We start from the raw sequence: 24,458 nt of genomic DNA on the forward strand, positions 1-24,458 counted from the left end.
AAAAATAAAAAAAATAAAAAATAAAAAAAGCACTTCGAAATAGACGAAAAGCTGTCTAAAATTTTTAGGGATTCAACATATTGAATGCACATGGACACAGATAGCAACTTGCATGGTTTGTGCACAATAATGTTGGAATGATCCGTGACCGTGAGTAAAGAGATTTAGGTTAGCCCAAGTATAATTGAGTCATAAATGTGCCAACCTACGGACAATATTAAACACAACTTTTATAAACATTTATATGACTATGTTCTAGATAATTGAGCAAGACTAAGATACTTCCAAAGGTAAACCTAGAAGTTCACTTTTACATTAAGTCCAATAATGGAACACCTAAATCAACTATCATCCCCGTTAAAAATGATATAAAATATTTGGCAATCTATGGATCAATATTATTTGCCTGGATTGTATTTAAAAAAAAAAAAAAATCAATATGCATTAGATTGTATTTAATGATGCCGACAATCGATCAGGATGCCCAGTTGCCTGCAATGAGGTGGAAGTAAACGATCCTGTTTTGCTATCATATTCTACCCCTACCCCTGCTTGTAACAACTAAAATGTTAAAACAATTCTTGAGCTTTTTTATGGCAAACCGAATTATTAAACAAATCGTACGGTCGTGTCTAGTCACTTTTAGTAATGAGTTGGTGTTGAATGTTAAAACTACAGCCCTTTATTAAACAGGTTAGGTTTGAGTTACCCTACGTGCTATGGTGCTCGTGTCCTGAAGGAAACAGAGATAACCAAATGAGAACAATTACTATATAACCAGCCAAATTCAAAACATGCTGCACCCTAATCACAATCTCTGCAGCAGTTAAAAGGGCAAAGAAAAAAAATATACAAAACAAGTAAAAGGCCGTCCGTTTTTCATTTACATTACTCTCAAAACCTCAAGCTAACTAATAAGATAGCTGAAGAGAAAAGAGAGAAACAGTGAGCGGTTGGTTCTGCTGATGCCCGGAGTCCAAAACATGCGTCCTGACACCTGGGAGTTCTCGACGTTAGAGAGCAGGAAATTTGTAGGTTTGCCAATTTACTTCGTTCGAATCATTTCGGATGCATAGGCTTCCGTTATGAACTCTTATCTGATCTCCTTTGAAACCTGCTAAAAGTTGCCATGCATTAATCAGGAAACATGAGCCCAGAATTTGCATCAGTACTTAGTTTCTTTCTTCAAACAGCAAATCTTAAATCTAGTCTAGAGGGCCATCTCAATCCATCCCCAAATAGATATTGTACGGTGTCGAGTACAGAGAAATGAGATTAGGATATACAAATATAATATTCTAGTAGACACTGTTCTGTCATTTAATGTCCTTCAATTACCTAATAGCTCTTCTCAAATATGATGTTCTACTGAGACAGTAAGAGTAGACGTCAAAATCAAACTGGAAAAAAAACTGACTAATGTTCTAAACCCATGATAAACAAATCAACCAAACTAACACCAATGCGGCACAAGACAGGAGAAATTCAATGAGAGCTTAGCAAAAGAAAACATTGTAGATCGTGGAATGATATGCGAACCTGTACATGAAAGAGAACGCGGGTTGCTCTCTCTCTAGCTAGTTTCTGGGAGCACAGTTTCTTAGCCAAATCCAAAACCTTCGCTAGCTTCATGGATGGCGAGAAGCAAGCGTTCTTCTAACTGTTCCTTGGAGGTGTACTCCGGCAGGTCCAGCTGATTGAAACTGCATTAACAAATAAATATTAGATCACCTGCCTAAATTTGTATTTGCACACATATCCGTCAAACAAAAAAAAGAGGCAGTATCTAGTCTTAGTAAAATAAGATACAAAAGTGTAAAGAGGGGTGATTTTTTCAAATGCAAGGGTATTATGTAAGAGTGAAGTTTCTGAAGGGTATGAGATTGAGATTTTGCAAGCATAGTTAAGAATCTTAACAGATAACCCCCCTCACAAAACAAAAAACGAAAACAATGCACAAAACTCCTTGTCCTATATATAACGCGGCTGACCATGTATGAGCAGATGGAAGCCTCTCGGGAGCACCATATGCTTTGTGAATTTGAAACCTCTGAGGGCCTGAAATACCTTGCAATGCTTTAAATCCCTCCAAAGGAACCTGAGATAACCACCATAAAAGGATTAGGTTACTAGATAGTTATGAAAATTATAATGAGAATGAAGAATCGCAGCAAATAAAAGAAATTTACTAATACTAATTTCATCATGAATATTGTCCCGTCCAGCCAATAATTAACTAGCAAATATTCTTCAGGTTATAAACCAATGAAGCTCCATGTCAACATGGTAACCAACAAAGCAACTAAATTCAAGAATAGCTTAGGTTGAGTCACCAGTGTCTATAACCAATAACTGCAGACATTGCATAACTCGGACATCCATTAATGACAGAAGAATCAAATAAATATTTCCACTCTGAATTTAGAAATATGCGAAGATTTTCTTGGTGCTTCAGCATTGGCTTTGGGTGTTAACAACTTCCCAAACAGAACATTAGTACCTTCGATGTTCCCGTGACAAATTGCAGTAATCTAGCCATGTCTTCCTTGCTAAATGACTTGACGACTTCCCAGAACCACTGAATAACAGCAGATGCAGCTGTGTATCCAGTGTATTCCGCATTTGCTTTCAGATCATCAACTGCGAGAAACAAAGAAAAAGAAAATCATGATAGAGAAAAAGAATATTGATGAGAATACAAATAATAATTAGCGATAGAAACTGACGATCAATCTCCGGAAGTCCACTAATCAGAAGCTCAAGCTCCTTGTCGTTGAATATTGAAATAAGATCCCTGGGAACTAATTCAGTGAAGCCTTCCAGGAAGGCATTAATTTGAGGACGAATGGCATTTGTCAATATATGTTCTGCGACAAGGTCCACATATTCATGCTTTGTTTCTTCAGTTACCCTGATATTTCTTCCCCCAGGTATTAGCTCATAATCAGTAACCTACATTACAACAAAATAAATCAAGAAAAGACTGAGGTACGACCCAAATGGAGATGTAATCAGAAAGGAAGAAGTAAAAAGTTGCAATGGTTACCTCATTTTTTTCATAAAGGATGTGTTTTTCTTCGTCGGCATCCATACTAAATGTCAAATCAGGGATGTCACTAACATCATTCTGTCAAAAAAGACAACACAAAAAACAAAATAGTATCAAGAATAAGTTCAAAAAGATAATATGTGTGCGCATATTTTAGCATCCGGAATCTGTATTCTAAACACGAACCTCAAGCATCCACTTCAAGTTCTTGTAATAATCAGGATCAACAGCTTCTATATCATGATAAGTTACTTTAACACCCAGGATGTGCATGTAAAAAGAGCGAGTGAAATGAACATCCAACAGCTGACCATCAAATAATGCTTTGGCAACCTGTAAAAATCATTGAAAATAACAAAATATAAAGATAATCAAAACCAAGAACTACAACAGAAACAACCCCGGTAAGAAAAAAGAAAAATCTGCAAAGCATTACCACACGGCCAACAAACTTGAAATACGATAGATGCTCCGTTTGGTAGACAGAGTTGGGGTTAGGCTGGAAAGTTGCATTGTTCCCCACTGTAGTGAAAAGCAAAGCACCTTTATCAAATATAACTCTAGAAAGTAATTGATACCATTCCCTAGTCAAACCGCCAGCATCAATCCCCTCTTCTCCTTGAAATTGCACACTCAATCGTCCCTTAAGGTCCTGTGTACGGCGCAACCGCAACTGGTTATATGAATCCTCCAACACATACGCCCGCCGAACGCTTATCCGTAAAGGAGCAGAGTGGTGCTGGTCATGCTGTTGCCTGATGCGCGAACGGAAATACGCTCTCTTGTTGTCAAAATCAATTAGCCTTGGTACTTTCAACATCATTGAAAGTGACTTTTCCAGTAAACTAGGGTTTTGCCGAATAAAAACATTGAGAAGGCGGCGATGTTTCTCCGCCACCCTAGAGAAAGTCATATTCACGTTCCCACTGCTCTTCTGGGATGGTGACGACAACGTCCCACAATATTCTTTGACTTCTCTTGCCGTTACATTGCTGTCTGGATGTGAGATGGTTTGGCTTGTTTGAAGCTTCTCGCAAAGAACAAAGAAAGACTCTATAAATGGCAACAACTGCTGTGTGCCAAGAGGAAGAGGCCGGGAAGGAGAGGAAGAACCACTGACGTCTACAACATCTGAAATTGGTGCAGAGGTCGAATTCTGTCCTAGCTTCGCCTCTGTCGTGCTAATGCAATCGCTTAATTCTTGCCATAGAGGTTCAAGCGATACATTTAAGTCCCCAAGTACAGAGTGCTCCACCTGTTCCTCTTCAAGCTCTTTGCCCTTTCTGCTATTAATGGAAGTCAGTATAATTAGGGTTTGCAACATGCGCAAGATCGCTGCACCTGCCGAAGATGAAGAACCAAGCCCAAGCATTTGGGTTTTCTTCAAACTTACGAGCTCCACAACTGCTGATGAACTTAAGCTACCAGCTAAATTTGCTAGCTCCAGTTGAAAGAACTTTCGGTGGGTGGCAGCAACAGAGGCCAACTTCTTCACTACTTCAGAAGCAAGTGAATATACTTTATCTGAAAGTCTGATGAATTAATACATACAAGTTAGGGTGACACACGAAGAGAGTAGACCATTGGAGTTATCAGACACAATTCCATTTAGAAGAGCAACAAAAAAGAAGAAGAAGAAGAAGAAGAATTAGAAGAAGAAGAAGCCAACAGAACATTTGATTTTATACATGCAAATTGAAGACACGTCAATGTTTCTTTGGGTATAAAGAATAAACAATAATTATGAAAATGTATCCTTACTATTCTTGGGCAGTAAATGAAGCTGAAAAGAATATTATGCTACGACAATCAAATAAAATTGAAAAACAGATACAGATTGTTACCCCTCGAGTGCAAGAATTCTGCACAAGTTGCACAAGTCTGACTCTGGAAGCTGCACCAAAATGTCATACAGGTTTACAGATTGTTTGGCACCCGAGGATGGTGTCACCTCAGCATTAGGGCACTGATCAAGATCCTTACTGTGTTCCTGCTCTTGAGTGGAAGAATCTATTTGGGAATTAGACAATGCCCCATTTGCTAATTGTGCCTCAGAGATGCCTGCAGCTTGTCCCGACCGTGACAGGTTGTCAACTTTGGAGACAGCATTGTTTACAACCACTTGAAGCAAGCACATGACCTGCACAAAAATAGAAAAAAAAATTAATGATAATTAAAACACTAAATTCAGGAAAGGGCCTTTACATAAGATCCCTTATCTTAAATTGCAAAGCCAGAGGGGTTAACTGGTTTCGTTAAGTAATTCAAAAGGGGTACTTCTTTAAGTACCAGGAATACGTTTATATGTAAGAGAAGTTTTTGAAGAGAATATATGATATATACACATAGACACATAAGAAGAGACTTTTGAATGAGTATATCAATATATAAAAATATGGGGCCGTTTGGTTCAAGGTTTGCAAATATTCTGGAAATGTTGAGTATTTTATATTCGGAATGGCAAGTTTGTTACTAACTTATTAAGCCACTTGAGTTGGGAGATTGTTGAGAACTAATATATTCTTATTAATGGACTACTAATAATTCCCATCAAGCATAATAATGAGAATACCTCAACATAATAATGAGAATACCTCCCACCCCATGATAATCTATCGCCTAGTAATCTACAATGATTTTACCACTTTACTAACATCTTTTACAACTACATAATGTAAGTTGAATGGTAATAATTTGAATATTTTCAATAGAAAATATGGAGGATTGCCGGAATCTTATAACCATGAACCAAACGGCCCCTTAGAGAAATGTCTTATATATTACTACGTAAGCTCAGGAGTACCTGCTCAACATGTGCATTGCTGCGTGAAAATAAAGGTGTCTTAAGGAGCTTCAGAAACAATAGTAGAGGCATATGATACTTGGATGGCGTCCCCAGCGCATCATATGAAGCCCCTTCCTCAAAGATTTTCTCTTTTCCCTTCTCCATGCCAATGGTAGTTGAGGGGCCTATGGCTGATGAAGGATTAAAATAGAACAAAATATCAACAACAGAAGAATGATTTCTCGCCAGATATGTCAGAATCTCCAGAAGCCGCCTGGAAACAAGGGGAGGAAGACCTTTCCAGAAACACAAAAAGAAAACATATTTAGACCGACAATCAAAATGAAAATGGAAGTTAAAAGTAAATTGTAAGAAAAGGCACCATTAGAGGATTGAGGTCGGGCATAGACAACATTCCACTGACAGCCATAGAGCCTCTGGGTTGTTGTTGTACTTGAATTACCAGGTCCATCAACTTCAGATCTAACCATATCTATTAAAAAGCCTATCAGAATACCACGCGTAACACTATGAGCACACAGATTTAACAAAACTCTTTGGAGAAGGCCTTTGCTGACAGGCTGCAAATTAAACAAAAAGGAAGACATGAGATTAATGCAACAGAAAGAATGACATACAATGGTAACCAATTATCATGTGTCATTGACCAGCCAGAGATATATCTAAAATTTTCATCTCCTTGTACAAAGAAATATTTCAATCTGGCATTGTAAGATCAAACAATAACTCGAACAGCTCTTACAATGATTAAAAAAAAAAAAAAGAACTTCATACAAACGTAAAGCTTCAAAAGAAACTAAAAAACTAAACTTATCTGCTAATAACATAGTTGTGTTGTCAATGTTGCTGAGGAATTAAAAGAGAGCTTCTCCGCAAACTTAAAGTTGTAGAAAACTTAAGGCTAAATTACAGAAAACCTCCTTACAAATACCCGCTTTTTTACTTTTTCTCCCTAATTTTCAGAAACCTATATTTACCCCTCAACATTTCAAATTGTTGCATTTAGCCCCCCTCCGTCAAGGTTTTATCACTATTTCATCCATTTCTTATAATTTATATCGAAAACACCCTTCACAATGACAAAAATATATTAAAAAATTATTTTTTTTCTTATAGAAGAAGGGCAATTTGGTCATTTTGTCCTCTTCATTAACAACGTACCCCTTTGAAAATATTTTTGAAATTTTAAGGGGGCAAAATGTAGATTTTTGCAAGTCAGCGAGGAAAAGTGAAAAAATAGGTATTTATAGAGAGGTTTTATGTGATTTAGCCAAAACTTAATTTTAGTGAGTTGGTCAAGCAAAATAGAACAGACATGCAAGTGAAAATAGCGTGAAAGTAAAAAAGCATAACTTGCCAACTATCGATAGCAACAACTTCTCTATATTGAAACAACTTACTAAACCTAACGACATCTATAAAAACTGCTACATTAGATAGAGACAAAAGCACAACAGAAAGAATACTGGCGAAGACATCAAAAACCTTGCCAACTATTTAGAAAGTCAATGGTGATCATATACAATTACAGTGCACATCCATTTATATAGGGATCAGAGTTGTGAGATTGCTTTAATTATTGAAAACCAGATGTTGAATCTTTTTATTCTTCCCTCCATTTTATCTCTAATACTGTAAAATAGATAAAAATTCTACAAGACAGTACATTGGAATACATAAACATATAATTTGGGATAAAAAGAAAACGACAACAATGCATATCAAACTTCAGGTGACCAACAAGCCAATCTTTCCTCCAGAGAAACAGAAAAAAAAAAAAAAAAAGAAAAACGCGCCATAAAAAGTTATAATTACTGGGTAGAACATAAGCCAATAGCTTAAAACCTTAAACTAGAGAGGAAAGAGTGATTAAAGAAAAACACTATAGTTATGAATTCACCTGGGCCAACCATAACAGACGAGTTAGAGCTTTCAAAGCATCTGAATCCAAAAGAGGCATTCCCTCAACGTCTTTACTCTTAGAACTGTTCACCGTTCCAGAAACTACCCTTCTACCTATTGTTACTCCAACTCCTCTATCCATCACAGTCTGCCTGTCGACCGTCAATCTCCTACTACCAAATCTGTGGCTGCCTCCAAAGAGGTTTCCACGAGCATGATAACGGTTGAATTCTCGGTCCCTTAGCATTTGGGCTTCAGCAATTAAAGCTGAAGGTAATGCCGATAGAACAGCCTCTGATGAAGTCAAAAGCACCTGAAGCAGCAAATAACAAAAAGAGATCACCAATATGAAATATATAACCATTATCTTAAGTTTGAAATTAACAAGTACTAGGTATCTTTAGCTGGGGACTCAGCATTAAAAATAATTATCAAGTACTAGTTTAAATGTTGTGAATATTTCGATTTGCAAGGATATGCATAAATAGATACAATCACGAGTACAGATAAAAATATTTAAAAATAAGTAATGAGAAAACAGTAATGGTACCTCTTCGCGCAACTCAGGAGGAAAAGTAGCTATAATTGAAGCATTATCCATATCAACCGGTTGTCCTTCAGCTTGCTGAGACAACCTTTGCGCCCTCTGTTGGGCCAAAACTTCAGCTTGAATGTCTGGTGGAAGAGCTGCTAAAAACTCAGGATCAATCTCCTCTGCCCTTGGTGGAGTATATGTTGTAGCTTGAGTGGAGTGGTTTTGCTGTGAAGCTTGCTGTGAAGCCAGCACTTCCGCACGGAGATCCTCTGGAAGTGCTTCCAAGAAAGTAGGGTCAATTTCATTTGCGCTTGAAGCCCCATTATTGGTATTGGCTTGCTCAATCAGGCTAGCCTCTTGTGGAACTCCTCCATTTCTACCATCTCCAATTGAAGCAGGTAGTGCAGAGTCTTCGACCCCAGCAGCATCTACGCCATTCATCTCAACATCAGCACTCGCAGCGGCTGAACCAGCATGGGCATCACTCTGCTCTGTTACTGTTGCCGAGCCTGAAGAGATGAGGGCAACACAGCTCGAATGGCTCTCTACACCAGATGGCGCATCTCTAGTATCATTTTCCAGTTCATTTTCTCGGGCTTCAGCAGGTAGATCAGGTCCATCTTGCATGGGATGATCCAATGGTATATTCGTGATCAGGCCCACTTCCTCCCCATGCCTTTCATCACAGTGCATCATCTCACTACCATCATGCACGATGTTCAAGTCATCAAGTAATTGCTGCCTTGTCTCTGGATTTGTTTGATCCTCTGCTGCAGAAGCAACTGAGTGCACATCAATCATTCCACTGGCAAAAGCAGCTTGGGATGGAATATCTCCACTTAGTTGAGATGGAATATCGACTGTTGCAGGTACTTGGTTGTCTACATTTGATGGTGCTGATTGCTGACTATCCTGCTCTCCAGCTTGCTCTGTTTTCTCCCCATGCAAAGGAGCGTCATCAACAGTAGCAGCCACACCACGTAACTGTGACACAAACTGATCCTCGATTGCCTGTGCAATAGCAGCAGCATTACTGCTGGCCTGAGGCTGGCCATCATCAGTCCAACGATTATCCCCAGAACCTCTTCTTCCTGCTATATGCCCCGAGTCCGTACCAAATGCAAAGTTAATGAATGATGATGGAGGTGGTGCTCCAACGAAACGATCACCAAAAGCATCTGATGGAAATCCAGCATCTAACATGTAGAAGTGGGCTCCATCTAAATTCCCAAATGACAACGTGTCCATGTTTCTAGAGGTCAGTTGTTCCCCTGATGAAGATGGTCTAATGAGTAATGGATGTTGAAAGGCATTTCCATTAAACCGTGATCGCTCAATGAAAGATCTGCTAGCATTCGGACGGCGGCGTTCTATACCAAACGGGTTGTGCAGATGGTACATGTCATCGGCTTCCACACCCTGAAACGATTCTGCAGCGATATCGATAAAACCACTAGCATTTCCGTGCCCCCTCGAGATTCGCAGCTGATCTAAACCGTTGCCTAAGCCTTCCCTCCACCTCACTTCTATAACACGGTTCTCAGGAAAATCATCATCCTCCTCATCGATCATGTCATCGTTATATTCATCAGCCATACCAGCGTCATCATGGTCTTCCACATCAGTATCAGCTAACGACATCAAGCCAGCTCCTTCCTCTGCTATATCCTCATCATCGTCCTCGTCATCATCCTCATCATCATCCTCACCATCCTCGCCAACATCCTCATCATCTTCCTCGCCCATGTCATCATCAACTTCGTTTCTATTCTGCATTACATCACCATCGCCAATTTCCTCCTGCATGAACTCCATAACCCCTTGTTCAACTGGTGGGCCAGCAGCAGTGTTATCCTGCTCTCTGGGCTGATTTTCACTTACAGTTTGTTCCCTGTCATTCACAGATGGTTCCTGAACCCGCTGTCCTGGCTCTGCTGTTCGGACAGCATCAGCTTCTTGATGTTGAAAACTCACATTCTGGTCGAGGTTTGCAGCTTCATTTCTGGTTTGAGCCCCAGTTTCGTTACTTTCCTGGGAACCTGTCATAGATTTTCCCTTATGAATGGACCGATCTGACTTAAGCATTTGATCACCAGCATTGGCAGCACCGGTCAGAGCCTCTAAAGCTTTGAGTATTAAATTCACAGATTTGGGAGCATTTGGGTGGTGAAAATCGATCACTTGAAGTAGACGGGAAAGGCATTGCACCATTCCTCCATCCAGCATTGCTTTAGCAATATCCGGTGAGCATCCAAGACCAGGCAAGTCACTAGATGAAGAAGTGTTTCGCGACAAAATAGAATTCACCAGATCAAGAAAAGCCAAAACCTTTCTTTCAGGTATTAAGCCTTTAGAGGAACTGGATGCTGAGTCTAAAAGGGGAGAAAATGCTTTTACAATTTCACCAATAACACGTCTACGCCCTTCCATAGATCTTCCGCATAACACTACCAGGAACCAAGATGCCTTTTCAGATAGCTTCTCCTTCCACTCATCTGAGGTTTCAGCTGACTTTTCCATTAACAATGGAAGCAACTGGTGCAGTATATGATGCACTATCCCACTCTGACCACCTAGTTGGCTTACTTCCATGTCCCGTTTCAGTATTATACCCACAGCATGTGCATACATGAGAAGTATCTCAGTCATCAGCTTGAGGACAAAAGTCACTTTTGCTACCCATGCAGACCCCTCTGAGAGAAAACTACTTTCCATGTTCTTTGTCTCGTCATCAACTTTTGACTTACCTTTTTCCTTTGTATTGGGCTCATCAATTTCCATAAATGTAGCGCTTACACAATTATCATATCGTGAAGTGTAGCTCATAACAATTTCCAGAAGCTGCTCGATCACTTGAGATAGAGTAGCGGGTGGAACCCTTTTATGACCTCGTAAGCATTTCCCAGGTGTATCATTTGTTCTATTCTCAGGCAAACGAATTGGCTCATTATTGGATGGAACTGCACTTTCAGTGGCAGACACTCTCGCCTTGTCTTTCTCTTTATCCTTTAACAAGACCACATTTGTCCTTCCCCCTGAAGAATCTATGTGGCAAACTGAAGCAGCCGCTCTCATAAAGATTGCTGGGTCTCTTGATATCACAGGTGCCATAGAAGTCAAAAACGAGCGGGGAGATAAACGGCCGCCATACCTACTAAGGCTCCCACTTAGGGTTTGCTTTATCTCTAATTCCATAGCGGCCTGAAGAGTTTGAGGGTCTTCAATGAGGTGGCGGATAATAGCAGAGGCCAAGCTATCAAAACCAGGAAAAATACAGCTTTTGGGGAGGCTAAAGAGAGTAGATAATCCTCCACGTTCAAGGAACTTTATAGCTAGAGAGTGTACTTTCGTTAGGCGTGCACATAGCTGTAGAACAGCCTGCATAGCTATTGCTGGCACATGCTGCTTTATGAGATGACAAGCAATGGAAAGAGCTCTTTTGCTATCGTCAAGAGTCAGATAGCCAGTAGATTTCCCCAAGATCTTCTCGAGCTCATCACTGGATTCTTTCTCAACACTCTCCGCTGCAGACTTCTCCTTGGCTGCAGATGAATGACTTGCCAGGTGAGGGGCCGCCGATCTAGATGAGTCAGATAATGATTTAGAAGACCTGTCAGAGTTCTCCGAAGTGGATTTCATTTGTAACATAGTATCGAGTATTAACAGCAAAGCACTCAAAGCCTTAGTTGCCGGACTCTCATTGGCTGAAACATTAATATTCCTCACTGTGTAGTTATTCAATATGTCGAGTACAACAGGAACAAGACCATTCTCTGCAACAATTTCACGTACACTGCTATCTTCGTTTAGAAGCAAAGCCAATATGTGTGAGATGGGATATAAAGAACCTGTATCTCTGGAGAAATCAGATGGACATAGCTTCAGCTGCTGAACAAGATAAACAACCACCTTTGCACGGTCCTCCCCTTTGTTACGGTTGCAAAGCGTCACTAGCAAATCTGTCAATGAAAAAGCAACCAAATCGCTACAACTGAAGAGCTTCATCGATGAAGCAAGCATATCATCCAAAGCGGGCGCCTCTACCTTTCTTTCTTCAGTAAATGCATTCATATTCTTATCACCAGCATCCTCCTTGGATGTTTCTGTGGAATTTCCAAGTGATAAAGCAAGCGCCTGAGCAAGCTGTACATCCTCCTGAATAGACTCCTCAGGATGGCTAAACAACCAATCTGTCGCCATCTCAACACTATTTGTCCCCACGCTCCTCAAAGCTTCCTCAGCCTGAGCTCTACTAAAGCCCATCTCAACTATGGTAGCAACAACTGATTCATCAAGAGGGGGGCTAGTGAGTCTCTGAATGTTACTTCCAAACCCACTACGATTATTATTCAAATCCCCAACACCCGAGTATATGTGATTAAGTATAGAGACCAAGGAAGTAATTAGAGCAGGATCACAATTAGGAAACATGGGATGATTCCACACGGGAAGTACTATTTCAAGAACTTGGGAGTGCAGCATACGAATAAATCCTTCCGGGTCCCTCGGTATAGGAAAAAGATTAATTGTTAATTCAGTTGCAACAGGTTGAACCAGCAGCTGACCCTGAGATGGTGATGGGGATAATAGCAATGATGAATTCACATGATACTCCAATAGCCTGCAATAGCTTTGCAGTGTATCCAAAAGCCATGAACTGTTGCAAACTTTCTTCTCATCTACACAAGTCTCTACTTGATCAGGCACAGAAGGTGGCATAGAGAAAGGCAGAGTCCACAATAAATGACTGGTGGCCTCAAATGTAGTAAGAAGCTCCTTAAATGTTCCCTTGACGTAGAAACAATTGACCAGTGTCGCATTGCATGAACGGCGTCTGCTGTCGAAGATAAGTGACGCCATGTCTTCTACTACTTTTCCAAGATAGCGGCATTTCACAGATAAAGACATTTCAAAGCCAGTGGTAGAATATCCAGAGAAGCTTAGAGCTGAATGAAAGAGCTGTGCAAGAGCAGTAACAAGGCTCTTAGCAGCAGGACTGAGGTTGGAATCAGTCCTTCGACGAGCTGGTAATCCTTTGATGAGAGAAGAGAGGAAGCTACGGATAGTGAAACCAAGTTTCGCAAGAACTTCTGCAACCAAAACATCCGGGCTCCTCTTTCTAGTTGAATCTTGAACCAAAGACTCCTCCAGTGTGGAGAGGGAGCCCTCTGTATCGGCATGTGATGCATCAAGATGCCGACTAAATCTTCCACCACGAATCCGCGACAAAGCATGTCTCCCATGGCGATGAATACTTCCACCAGAACGTACCACAGAGACAAAATCCTGGTCAAAACTCCAATTAGAAGCATTACCATTTCTTGTAGCACTTGAGTACCTCAAAACTGGAACAATTCTTCCATCGTCGTCACTTTCCCTTGCGATAGTACTGGACAACGAAGAAGAAGAAACTTCTCCACCTGTCCCAGCATCACGATCAGTATTATCTTGCTTCTCCTCTGCTGGAGAATCCCGAGATAAAAAGATTTGCCACGTTATTTCCTTGTAAACATTCCCCAAGTCAGTCAAGATATCAACCTCTCCAGCTGCCAACTCAGTGATCATAGAAGTCGATCCTTTCAACAGAACATTGGCAAGTGAGAGCAGCCCTTCTAGACTAGAAAGGCACCTCAAGATCTCTTGCTGTTTAGCCAATTCAATATCAGCAAGCATGGTTCCCGAAACCACACCCAACAATTCATTTGTCAATTTAAGATGTTCTCTAAAACAGGTGCACATGACCCTTGCCAAAGAAATTGAATGCTGAGGTGAGAAGTTTTTAAATGCAACAGATAAGCTCTGACCAATAGACGCAGAGGTAGGAAGTAAAGGCAATGTGAATAACTTGAGGACAGATTCTATTCCCTTTTTCTCAATAAAGACACGGCACGTATCAGCATTTTGAAGAACCGATTCAAGAAGGCGAGCAACATTGGAGATACACTCGGGAAGAAAAGTCTCGATTGTCACAGATGATCCATCTGAAGACGGCTCAATAATCTGCTCTGAACTGCCAATTTTTGATACTTCTCCCTCATCAGTCTCCATGGGAACTGAAACAGAGTCAGATCCCGACCCAATTCTCGAAATAGCAGTCAAAATCTCAACAAGCATATCAACACCTGAGGTGCGGAGAGAAGAAGCATGGCGAACTAGCTCATCCAATCCATTAGACAATGCCCCAGTTGTATCTACACTAAGAGCTCTCAAATATGATCTCGAAGTGAAAACTTTCACAAAACACCTAAGAGCATTATGATCCCTCACCAGTTGAAGGCCATTGGTGTTCACACACAATGCATCCAAGCACTGAGGTATGCATGCGATGGCATCAGAATTACAGAGAACACCACTCATTATAGCATCAATAAAAGCCCGAGGCAAATCAGCTGCTTCAAGAATGGGGAAACATGTAGGATCTTTGTGTATAAGATCACTCATTACATTAGCAGCTAGTGAAAATACTCCACCACCAAAGTCTTTTGCCCTCCTAAAAATGGTACACAAACATGGTGGCAATATACTTTCTTCTGAGCCTTCAACTCGTGCAGAGCTTCCAGGAACATAAGTAGCGAGAGATATAGTGCGGAGCAAAGCTTTCATTAACAATCTCCGATGGTATGAAATCAAGGAATCTGAATAAAGAGATTGTTGCACACAAATTTGTTTTCCTTTCCTATCATATTCAGATTGATCCTCGGATTTCAAAGAAACATTCTCAACTTCGATCTTCAGGCGTGCGATAGTCTCATCAAGGCCGCCCAGATCTTTAAATAAGGCTGAAGAAGGGTTGTGATAATCCAAGAAACCCTCAATGACATGCACTGCAGTACTAACAAGGTGTAGGTGCTGTGGGTTAGTATCTTTAAGCAGAGGTAAGATAGTAGGTATGAATCCTGCTTCTTGAAGAGCTAAAGAACCAGAGGTAGACGAAACCAATATGGAAACAAGAGATAAAAGTGCTTCTGCAAAAACAATCGACCACTTTGTGGAACCGCTGGTGATAGAATCCACGGCCTTCTGCATAAGACTCGGAAGGATTCCACGATGGCCCCCAGTAGTTACAGAGGCCAAAACTGTAGACTGGTGGGACCTATCTTGGCATAGTGCAACCAACGCTAGGATACCCAAAATCCTAATCCTTTCAGGAATCTCATCATCATAGCTCAGTAATGATAAGAGCTCATTGCTGAATTCAGGTTCATTGTTGAAAAATGTTGCCACGTCTTCAGCATCATGGCTTGCCTGAACAAGAACTATGAAGGCATATAACTGGATGCATATATATTGGAGCCGATTTGTTAATGACCCAAAAGCCCTCACAAATCTCAATCTTGTTAGTAGCGCAAACCGCATATTCAGAGGTACATTGTGTTTATTCACCAACTTATCGAGAATTTCAAGATCATTCTCATTATAAGAGCTAATGTTTGGTATATGAATAACTTGAAGGCCATGATTTGAGCATTCTGCATCGTTAGACTCACTTGATTGGTCGACAGTTGCATAGAACTCAAAATGGAGCGTGGAACCAACTTCAACAGCACTTGGATCACACCCACTAGGTAAGCAGCATGAGATTAATCCAAGGCCTTCTTCCTTGCAACCCCAACCTTGAGCAAATGCAAATAATTTAGAAGTCAGGGATGCATCACGTATAGAACATTTTCCAACTGATCTCTTCACAAATGCCGTCAGTGTCTGAAGGCTTGCCTCGACAATGTCTGCATCAGTTGAAGCAAGAAGACATGACAGATGCTGCTGCATTCATAAAAGACACTCACGTTTATGCCAATGTACATTAGAAACATCAGGAACAAAACCAAGAAAATAATAGAATAAAACCAAATAGAAATTCATTTACAAAGTGCTTACTTCGAAGGAGCTGTAGAAGTGCTTGTTAGTACAGTTCTCCAATATTATTCTTGTAACTCGCAGAATTTGCAGAACTGCATCCCGAGGAAAGGGAGGATCAGCATCAACGAAATTGTCATCGATTAATAAATCTTTCCTTGGTTTAATATACTTCTCAAGAAATAAGTCGAAATGGTTGAAAAGATCGATCCAGTGATGAAAATCCCCCTGCATGAAGTTTCTGACAGTTTGCTTAGAAAATTTTGCATGCTTTAAGGATGATATTGCAGGATAAAAAGCAAGAAGAGCAAACCTTATCAAATTCCCAGACGAAACTCTTTAATGGTTCTTCGATGCTCTCAAGAGGAGCAGAAGTGACGACATTGATGAAAGAAGTTATATTTGGAGGCTGCAAATAAAGTTTTGTAAATAGTTGTGTTCAAACTATAGCATAAAGAGGAGAGGATGAATTTTATAACAGTGACTAAACAAAGCATAAACGAGCAAAAAACAGAAGCTTCAAAATCATGGAAGGGACCCACTAAAGTTCATAAAGACACAGCAATGTTTAAAGAATTATGTCTGCTCATATAAAACTATGTCTTCATTTTAGGGGCACCAGTAAGCAAGAGAGTCAAAGTAAGTAAATAAATAACAGGATATAGCATTTTAAATTGTTGGATCATGTTGATATCTTTTCCATAGCAGTTTATAGTGCAACTTATCAAAGGCAAAACTTGTACACAATACTGTACCACAAGCATTTTTCAGTCCCGAGCAAAATGTTATCTAAGATAAACTCATGCTGTTCATATCTACAGTCTAGATAAATCTCAAAATCCTTTCACTATTAATCAAAAGATATAGTTCACTCACTTTGAAAACAGTAACATAGAAGATGTATGACTCACAACCACAGTTCAAATGAATGCCACTACAACATTTATGAGCATTTGCAAAATTGCCATATATGATTTTATCAAGAATTCCACAAGCAACACAGTTGGGATCTGCAAATTTGAATTTTAATTGCCTTGAAAAAAGGATACCGTAAAGAAAACAACAAAGAGGGGCTTGGGGTAGCAGCCTACCGGCAAGCTAAAAAACTATAAACATAAATAAATAAAAACTAAAAAAGGAACAACAACAACAACAACAACATTGTCTTCTAGATTTTTTTTGCCTTAGATACTCTAGCTTGTTGAGAATATCAAACAATTTCATTACTCAAGCCATCCAACATTTTGGAAAATGAATGACCCTACAGACCAATACTAATACTAATTTTACTACGAATGTAGTAAATTCTTAATAAACATACCGGAACATTTATGCAGCCTTGAAAGACAAATACATCCAATGTAACATTTATCAGCCAACTATGCCTTTTAAAGTATTATAACATCTCTCCAAGACTTGCAGAGGATAAATGATGTAATACCGAGAGTTCAATTATAAGGATTCTCAGATTAAAAAATAAGGGTAGTTTCACATTTGCTTTGAGTACATGTTGTCAGCTATCTCTTGTAATAACTATCTATTAACAAAAAATATTTTTCATATCCTTCGTTGCACATGTACGTATACGAAGATATAGATACAATACAACATGGATATGGGGACACGGCCATCCCTAAAAACTCTATAATACAATACGCAGGGGATACTTGAATAAAATATTATTTAAAATATATTTCAAATATACTTGAATAAAATATAATTTTAAATGTATGTTTACTACATGTACTGATATATTGAGGACGATTAGGATGCCTAGATTATATTAGGATGCATAGACTTTAGCTCATACAATTGTTCTAGGTTTGTTCGTCAAAAAAGATAATCAATCGTATAAAATAATAATTCAAAGACTATCAACCAACTATCATCCATCTTGACCAAATGATAAGCATAGATATTTAGTTGCTCAAACTCGATAATTAGTCATTACTCATCATATATGTCTGTTTTCCAAATAGCATTAGGTTCTATATATAAAACATTAACAAAAGAAACTATGTTAACAATTAAATAAAAGCAAGAAAGGACCATTCTCTGCAGCCTCTGTTGATTACTACTAAGTTGGCCAATTAGATTTTTTTTTTTTTTTTAAAAAGCATAAGATAAACCCTAAAGGCCTGATCAATAGCTTAATATTATGTGGAGATAGAGTGAGAGAGAGCCTTCCACCATCCATGGAAAAAAAAAAACATAGGGAAATAATAGAGATTGGCATTTCCCCCACCTCTTTCCTTACTACCAGTGGGTTAGTTATGGGTTTTTCGAAAAAAAAATTGAGTTCCGATCCTTTAAGACCAAAAAAGAACTCGGCCATATCCCCCCTCCCCTGCTATCCCGAGTTGTGTCCTCCTATATCCTCTAGTATCTCAATCGTATCCTGTAATTTTTTAATTATTTCTAAAAATTCCGAATACTCCAATCCCGCATCAGCCACGTATTGGGCATGTACCGGGCACGCATCTATATCTAATATGTGAATGGCATGTAAATTGAAGTATTATGCTTTGCAGTTCGTATCATCGGCAATACTCAATTACTACATACAATTCTTGTTCTTTTTCTCTTTTTTTTTGTGGGAGATGCACTAATATCATAGGAATCTTTATATCTCTTCTTCTTTCCCTACTTTTTCTTATTGCATTTTGTCCCATCCTTCTTGTTAAAAACGAAGCCCATTTTCAAGAAACTATAAGTAACCAACACCAAAGTTTTAAAGTGTTGACCAAAACCGTTTGATTTTGGCCAAAACTGATCAATTTCGACCGAACTCAGTCCAATGTTATTGTTACATCCAAAACTATCTATTTTCAGCCAAAACCAATTATCTTCCACTGAAGCCCTCCATAGGAATTCCCGTTTATAGACATTCATTCCCATAAACATTCTAATGTTCTCTCTATGCCCATGCTTACTTTAATATAATTTTAAGTAAATGCTGCCAACTTCACTTTGTTCACTCCCATATATGCTCAATGCACTCAAGTAATAAAATAAATTTAAGTAAAAGTTGCCAACCAACTTCACTTTGTTCACTTCCTTATATGTTTAAAACACACAAGCAAATAGAGAACTGCTTATTCAAAATAAATAACAAAACAGTCCAGAATTTAAATGTAAAATATCAAAAGATAAAATCTTGAAAAGCAAGTTCCTAAATTAAAATCCGCATGCTCATTTCAGCTCAAAAATAGCTAGGAAGTTGAATTTAGGTTATTTAAAGAATCACCTCCCATATAGATAATAACATTAAAGGCCCCTTTAGACTTTGCCAGATTTATGCAGGACCTACGCAATCTTGAGTAAAATTCTCTCTCCCAAACCAATTTTCTCAAAAAATAACTGCAGTTTGCCGGTGCATATGAGGTTGCATATGCAGTTTACCAAATAATAACAAAGTTAAATAACATTATAAAATATCGAATATAAACATAAATTCAGTTTACTACTCTAAATTATTAAAAAGAAAATATAAAAGAAAAGACCATAAAGAACAACTTTTCAATCTACATAGAATGTTAACCCACTTAAAACTAAATATTGAATTAAATATAGAATTAGGTATCTAAGTAAAAGGAACCAAAAAAACTAAATATAGAATTTGATATCCAACTTTTTAATCTACATAAATGTTAACCCAGTTAAATCTATCTAATCTAAGCAGCACATTCATGTACTCACTGTGTGGAGCAAAGGCCCTTGGCAGTGCCCTTTAGCGAAATTATGATATGAAATTGGGTAAAACAATATATCCATGTCTGTAAATGTATCTAAATTTGTTTCTTTAATTTGTTGTTTAAGTTTTATTTTTTATTCTATTTATTATTGAAAATTTTCACACATCGGTAAATATTTTGGGACTGAACTACTGAAACAACTGCAACCACTCTTTGTAGGCCCTGGCCAAAACTGAAACAAAAAGTTGAAAGCTTGCCTTGCACCTTCTAATGTATATAACTATGTACGAAACCTAATCTAAATCTCAACAGAAGACTAAGAAAATTTCCTTCACAAAGATGCATCAATAGATAAGAATTACAAACCAGTAACTCCCACTTATTCCAATATCAATTCTGTATTTAGATCATAATGATATTCTGCTATAGAACTTCATTTTCCTATCAAATGTATTTCATTTTTCGTAGCCCAGAATTCTTCATGTAACTGTTATATCTTCTGCCTATAAAGCGGTTTCTGTTCGGCATGCATTATAACAGAACAGTGTCGTTTCAGTTCTGTTTGCCAGTTTAGACTAAAACTTATCTAGCTACTCCTTTTTATGCTAATTCTGTTTATAAACTGGTGAATTACTGATGAAATATTTATAATGGTGACTACAAAACCTCTTACATTAATTTAAGAGCAAGTAAAAGCACAAAAAACAAATAATGAGTGCATAATAGAGGAGCGAAGGGTAGTATTTAAAAAGACCGGTAACCTATGGAGGTTTCTTTTTAATAGAACAGAACGAGCAAACAGATGGATTAAATGGGAAAGGAAATGAAAATGAAGAGCACACAAAACTTCAAGTGGTTGTCCATATTGGTGGTATTTTACATAGCATTTCAGTACAATCAAAAACATCTAGTTCCATACTTCTTGGACTTTATATCTAATACCACCATCTATGTTTCAATTGTAGTATGTGAAACAATTTATCAATCACAATATCTCCGGCACATCTATTCTCTCTGATATCGACTTCAACCATAATATTATATTATCCCACACAAACACTCTCCCTCTCCCTTTTAATCTAGCTTATAAAGTTTTACTAATTGATATTAATATTTGATACATGCAAATATTTGATGCATGCAAAGAAATAATTAAAGAAATTAGGCACATCAGTAACAATCTCCACTCAAGCGAACACAAAATCACCTAACGAAATATATATTTATATATATAAATTGATTTGCAAACACGCACTAAATTTCCTTTTGCCCAAAACACCAGGGCAACAGCAAGTCGGATCATCCCACAAGCGAAACAATACCAAGCAACAACACGCAAAATTGAATCTTTTTGCGCGAAAAGAAGAATAAACCAAGCAAGATAGCATGAACAAAGCAAGAACACACGAATCGCCGCATCCAAGGGCTCACGGAGACGTACCACTTCCACAGATCGCTTCCTCTTGAGCTTCATCTCGAAATTCGCATTGCCCGGGCGAGAGCTCAACGCAAGAACCGCGGAGCGGAGTAGGGTTTCTCCGATATCGGAACGATATCAGGAGAAAATTGGTATATACATATAATCAGTAGAGAGGGAGCGCCTGGGAGAGGGGAAACCCTAGNATTTGGCTCGTTTAGTTCAAATCTACACTGGTAGTTCAGATATTTAACTTATAAATTAAAACGCTTTAGATACATGTCACCCTCTTACGGGGACGAATTCGGTACATGTGCCGTTTAATATAATTATTTTAAAATAAACGGACGGAACAGAGAAAATAGTAGTCGTAAATTTAAACCAGAGAATTAGTTCCTAAGGAATTGTGGCTTTCACACCCCATTAATTGTCGTCTGAGAACTCAGACAACCTTCGGTACTTGGATATTAAGACTAAAGTTTTATTTTAAATTTGTTTAAATTAGACATGGTACTTACTGGGGAGCGGGATCTTTGTGGATGCCGCCCCGACCGAGCAAACGCCGCTTGTTAAAATGTAAAAAAAGTTGATAAATTGGACGTAGAAAATTATTTCAACAATCGCAGTGAATTATTTCAACAATCTAAAACAGATTTTATTAACTAAACAATTATCATTATGTCTCTAACCACTCTTTTTTTATGAAATCACTATATATAAATTCCTAGCACGGACGATCGTTATTATTGAGCAACCTGGGTTTGATGACCGAGTTTTACGAATTTGAATCAATAATAATAATCCCAGGTACCAGAGAATATAAAAATTAGTGTTAAGACAAGGGTAGGCTACACCCTGTAGAACTAACCTAGAACCTCAGGATAAACAGCCCTCAGAACTCATACCAGCAAAAGTAAAACGCTATCTTGGAATCATGAAAAATCTACGTGCCTCACACCTACTGAATAACAGTGACGTTTATTCACGTATAAGGCGGTGTTGGATCAGTGTTTGGTTGGTGTAGTATTATGGACCATCACCGATCGATCCACTAGTTTATCTAACCCGTTAGAACCATCTCGATGGTGCTGCGTACCATAGTGACAGTGCGGGGCTCGGGGCGGTTAACCCGGCCAAGCCCCCGCAGCTTGTCTGCGGCCTGCCTGTCGTGGAGGGGATAGACGGGTTCCGATTTCGCTGTTCCAGTACATGTTGTTCAAAGGTCTTTTTGCTGAACTTTATGCATGTTCTAGTTCGTTGTTGTTGCTCTCGTGTTGGTCACGATTTGTATATTCTCGTTCATAGTGTTCATATTTGTTCACTTGCTTTCTCTCTAAAGATTGATAATGTAGGTAAGTTGGAGAAATGTAACGAAATTAAATGTAAAAATTCGAAAGTTTTGTATTTGTATCTCAAATGTTAGAAAGTTTTATGGAGTGGTGGATATGTAGTAGATGCGAGTATATGTTTTCTATCGAGATTACGTATTACCTTCCAGTGATGTGATCCCGCGATACGGGAATGGCGCTAGGAGGGGGCCTTGCGAGCGTGAGCCGGGACGTTGTTTTATCCCACTCTTGATATATTTTATCAAGGATCACCCAAGCCGGCGGCTGAAGCGGCTAGAAGGGTGATCCAGATTCTACCGTATCTATCTATCTATCTATCTATCTATCTTTACTTTAACTTTGATACTAGATGATGCGGTAGTTTACGTTTGTTACGTATCTTATAGGAGATTACTGTTCGGATGGTAAAACGATCATATGAAGTTGTTACATTATTTATGTTTACGTTGTATCAATACATTAGGAGATTGTATATGATACAGATTAGTACCATACTTACGTTTAGGTGAAAACGATAAGTACAGTGAATGGGTTAGATAATCTGATTGGCGGATTCTAGAGTTAAGGTCATCCACTTCTCGATGGGGCGGGAACAGAGTGGGTTGAGTATAGAGCTTACGGTATCCATTCTCGATGGGGCGAGAAACGGGCCGAGTTGAGTATAGAGCTTACGATATCCATTTCTCGATGGGGCGAGAAATGGGCTGAGTTGAGTATAGAGCTTACGATATCCATTTCTCGATGGGGCGAGAAATGGGCTGAGTGTAGAGCTTCCAGTGTTCACTTCTCGATGGGACGAGTTTAGAGTATCCGCTTCCTTATCATCCAGATGAGTGTCGTACTTACGTTTAAGTGATACAATAAGTACAGTAATAGGTTAGGAACCGGTTGAGACTCCAAGCGGGTGCTGAGTGTACGTAGAGCATTCCATTCCTCTGAGTTGAGTGAGTTGTTTGAACTCTGGCAGACGCCCTGGGGTATTCCGATAGGGGCCCTGGGGTATTCCGATAGGGCGCACACTGTTTGAGACCTCGCGTGCGAACACACCTCGCTGGTGGTGTTCGAGACTTGTCTGTCACTCATACTAGTTTAGGAGAGTTGAGCTCCTATAGGATGGTAGATTCCAATTGTTGTGTTGTGAAATCCAAGAGATGGGTTTAGTACTGATCCCTTTAGGTGGATAGGAATATAAGTTACAGTATTCACAGTTGATGTGATTCAAGAGTACGTTATACGGTAAAGTACGTTATACGGTGTTTGATCCTTTTACGTGTATAAGGGATACAAGTTACGGTGTTCACAGTTGATGTGATTCAAGAGTACGTTATACGGTAAAGTACGTTATACGGTGTTGATCCAAGGCTACGGTGAGCAGTACAATAATGTAACAAATGTACGGTGAGCAGGTCCAAGATTCACAAAGATTATATGATTAAGTGCTAGGTAACCAAGAGCAATGGTTAAGTTCAAGTGATTAAGAATAGTGATATCCTAGAGTACAGTTTGTTGGGTTAGGAATACGGGGAATCTTAGTACACAGTTCGATGGGGCGATGTGATGATTCGTTCGTACGTTCCTTTCGTTCCTTTCTTACGAAGATATTATTAATAGGATATTACGTATTCTTGTCTATATACCTTGTACTAGTTGTTAAGATTGAGCCTGTATCCTTCTTCGAGTTAACGAAGCCCTACCTGTGGGGGGTGGAAAATAGCGCAAGGCTAACGAGCAGCAGTGGGAGTTAGCCGGAGGGCGCCGCGTGCGGCGAGCCGAGCTGGGTTAGGTGCGCGCTGGTGGCTTGCTGGAGGCTAAGTGCTAGACCTCTAATTTCCAGAAGCCAAAGAACGATGC

General features: G+C 39.1%; 1 protein-coding gene across 2 annotated transcripts; it reads right to left on the reverse strand.

The window, feature by feature from the left end:
* Positions 750 to 21,463, reverse strand: LOC109724735 (E3 ubiquitin-protein ligase UPL1-like; the record flags this gene model as incomplete). Of its 2 annotated transcripts, none has more annotated exon segments than XM_020253660.1 (16): positions 750 to 1,114; positions 1,540 to 1,703; positions 1,992 to 2,098; positions 2,501 to 2,640; positions 2,727 to 2,952; positions 3,047 to 3,127; positions 3,236 to 3,382; positions 3,486 to 4,581; positions 4,894 to 5,189; positions 5,853 to 6,130; positions 6,217 to 6,415; positions 7,756 to 8,070; positions 8,308 to 16,050; positions 16,168 to 16,374; positions 16,460 to 16,555; positions 21,283 to 21,463. In XM_020253660.1, coding segments are annotated over 15 exon segments (11,067 nt in total). In that variant the 3' UTR covers positions 750 to 1,114; positions 1,540 to 1,600.

This window comes from Ananas comosus, linkage group 19, assembly GCF_001540865.1.
Source record: "Ananas comosus cultivar F153 linkage group 19, ASM154086v1, whole genome shotgun sequence".
Classification (NCBI taxonomy): domain Eukaryota; kingdom Viridiplantae; phylum Streptophyta; class Magnoliopsida; order Poales; family Bromeliaceae; genus Ananas; species Ananas comosus.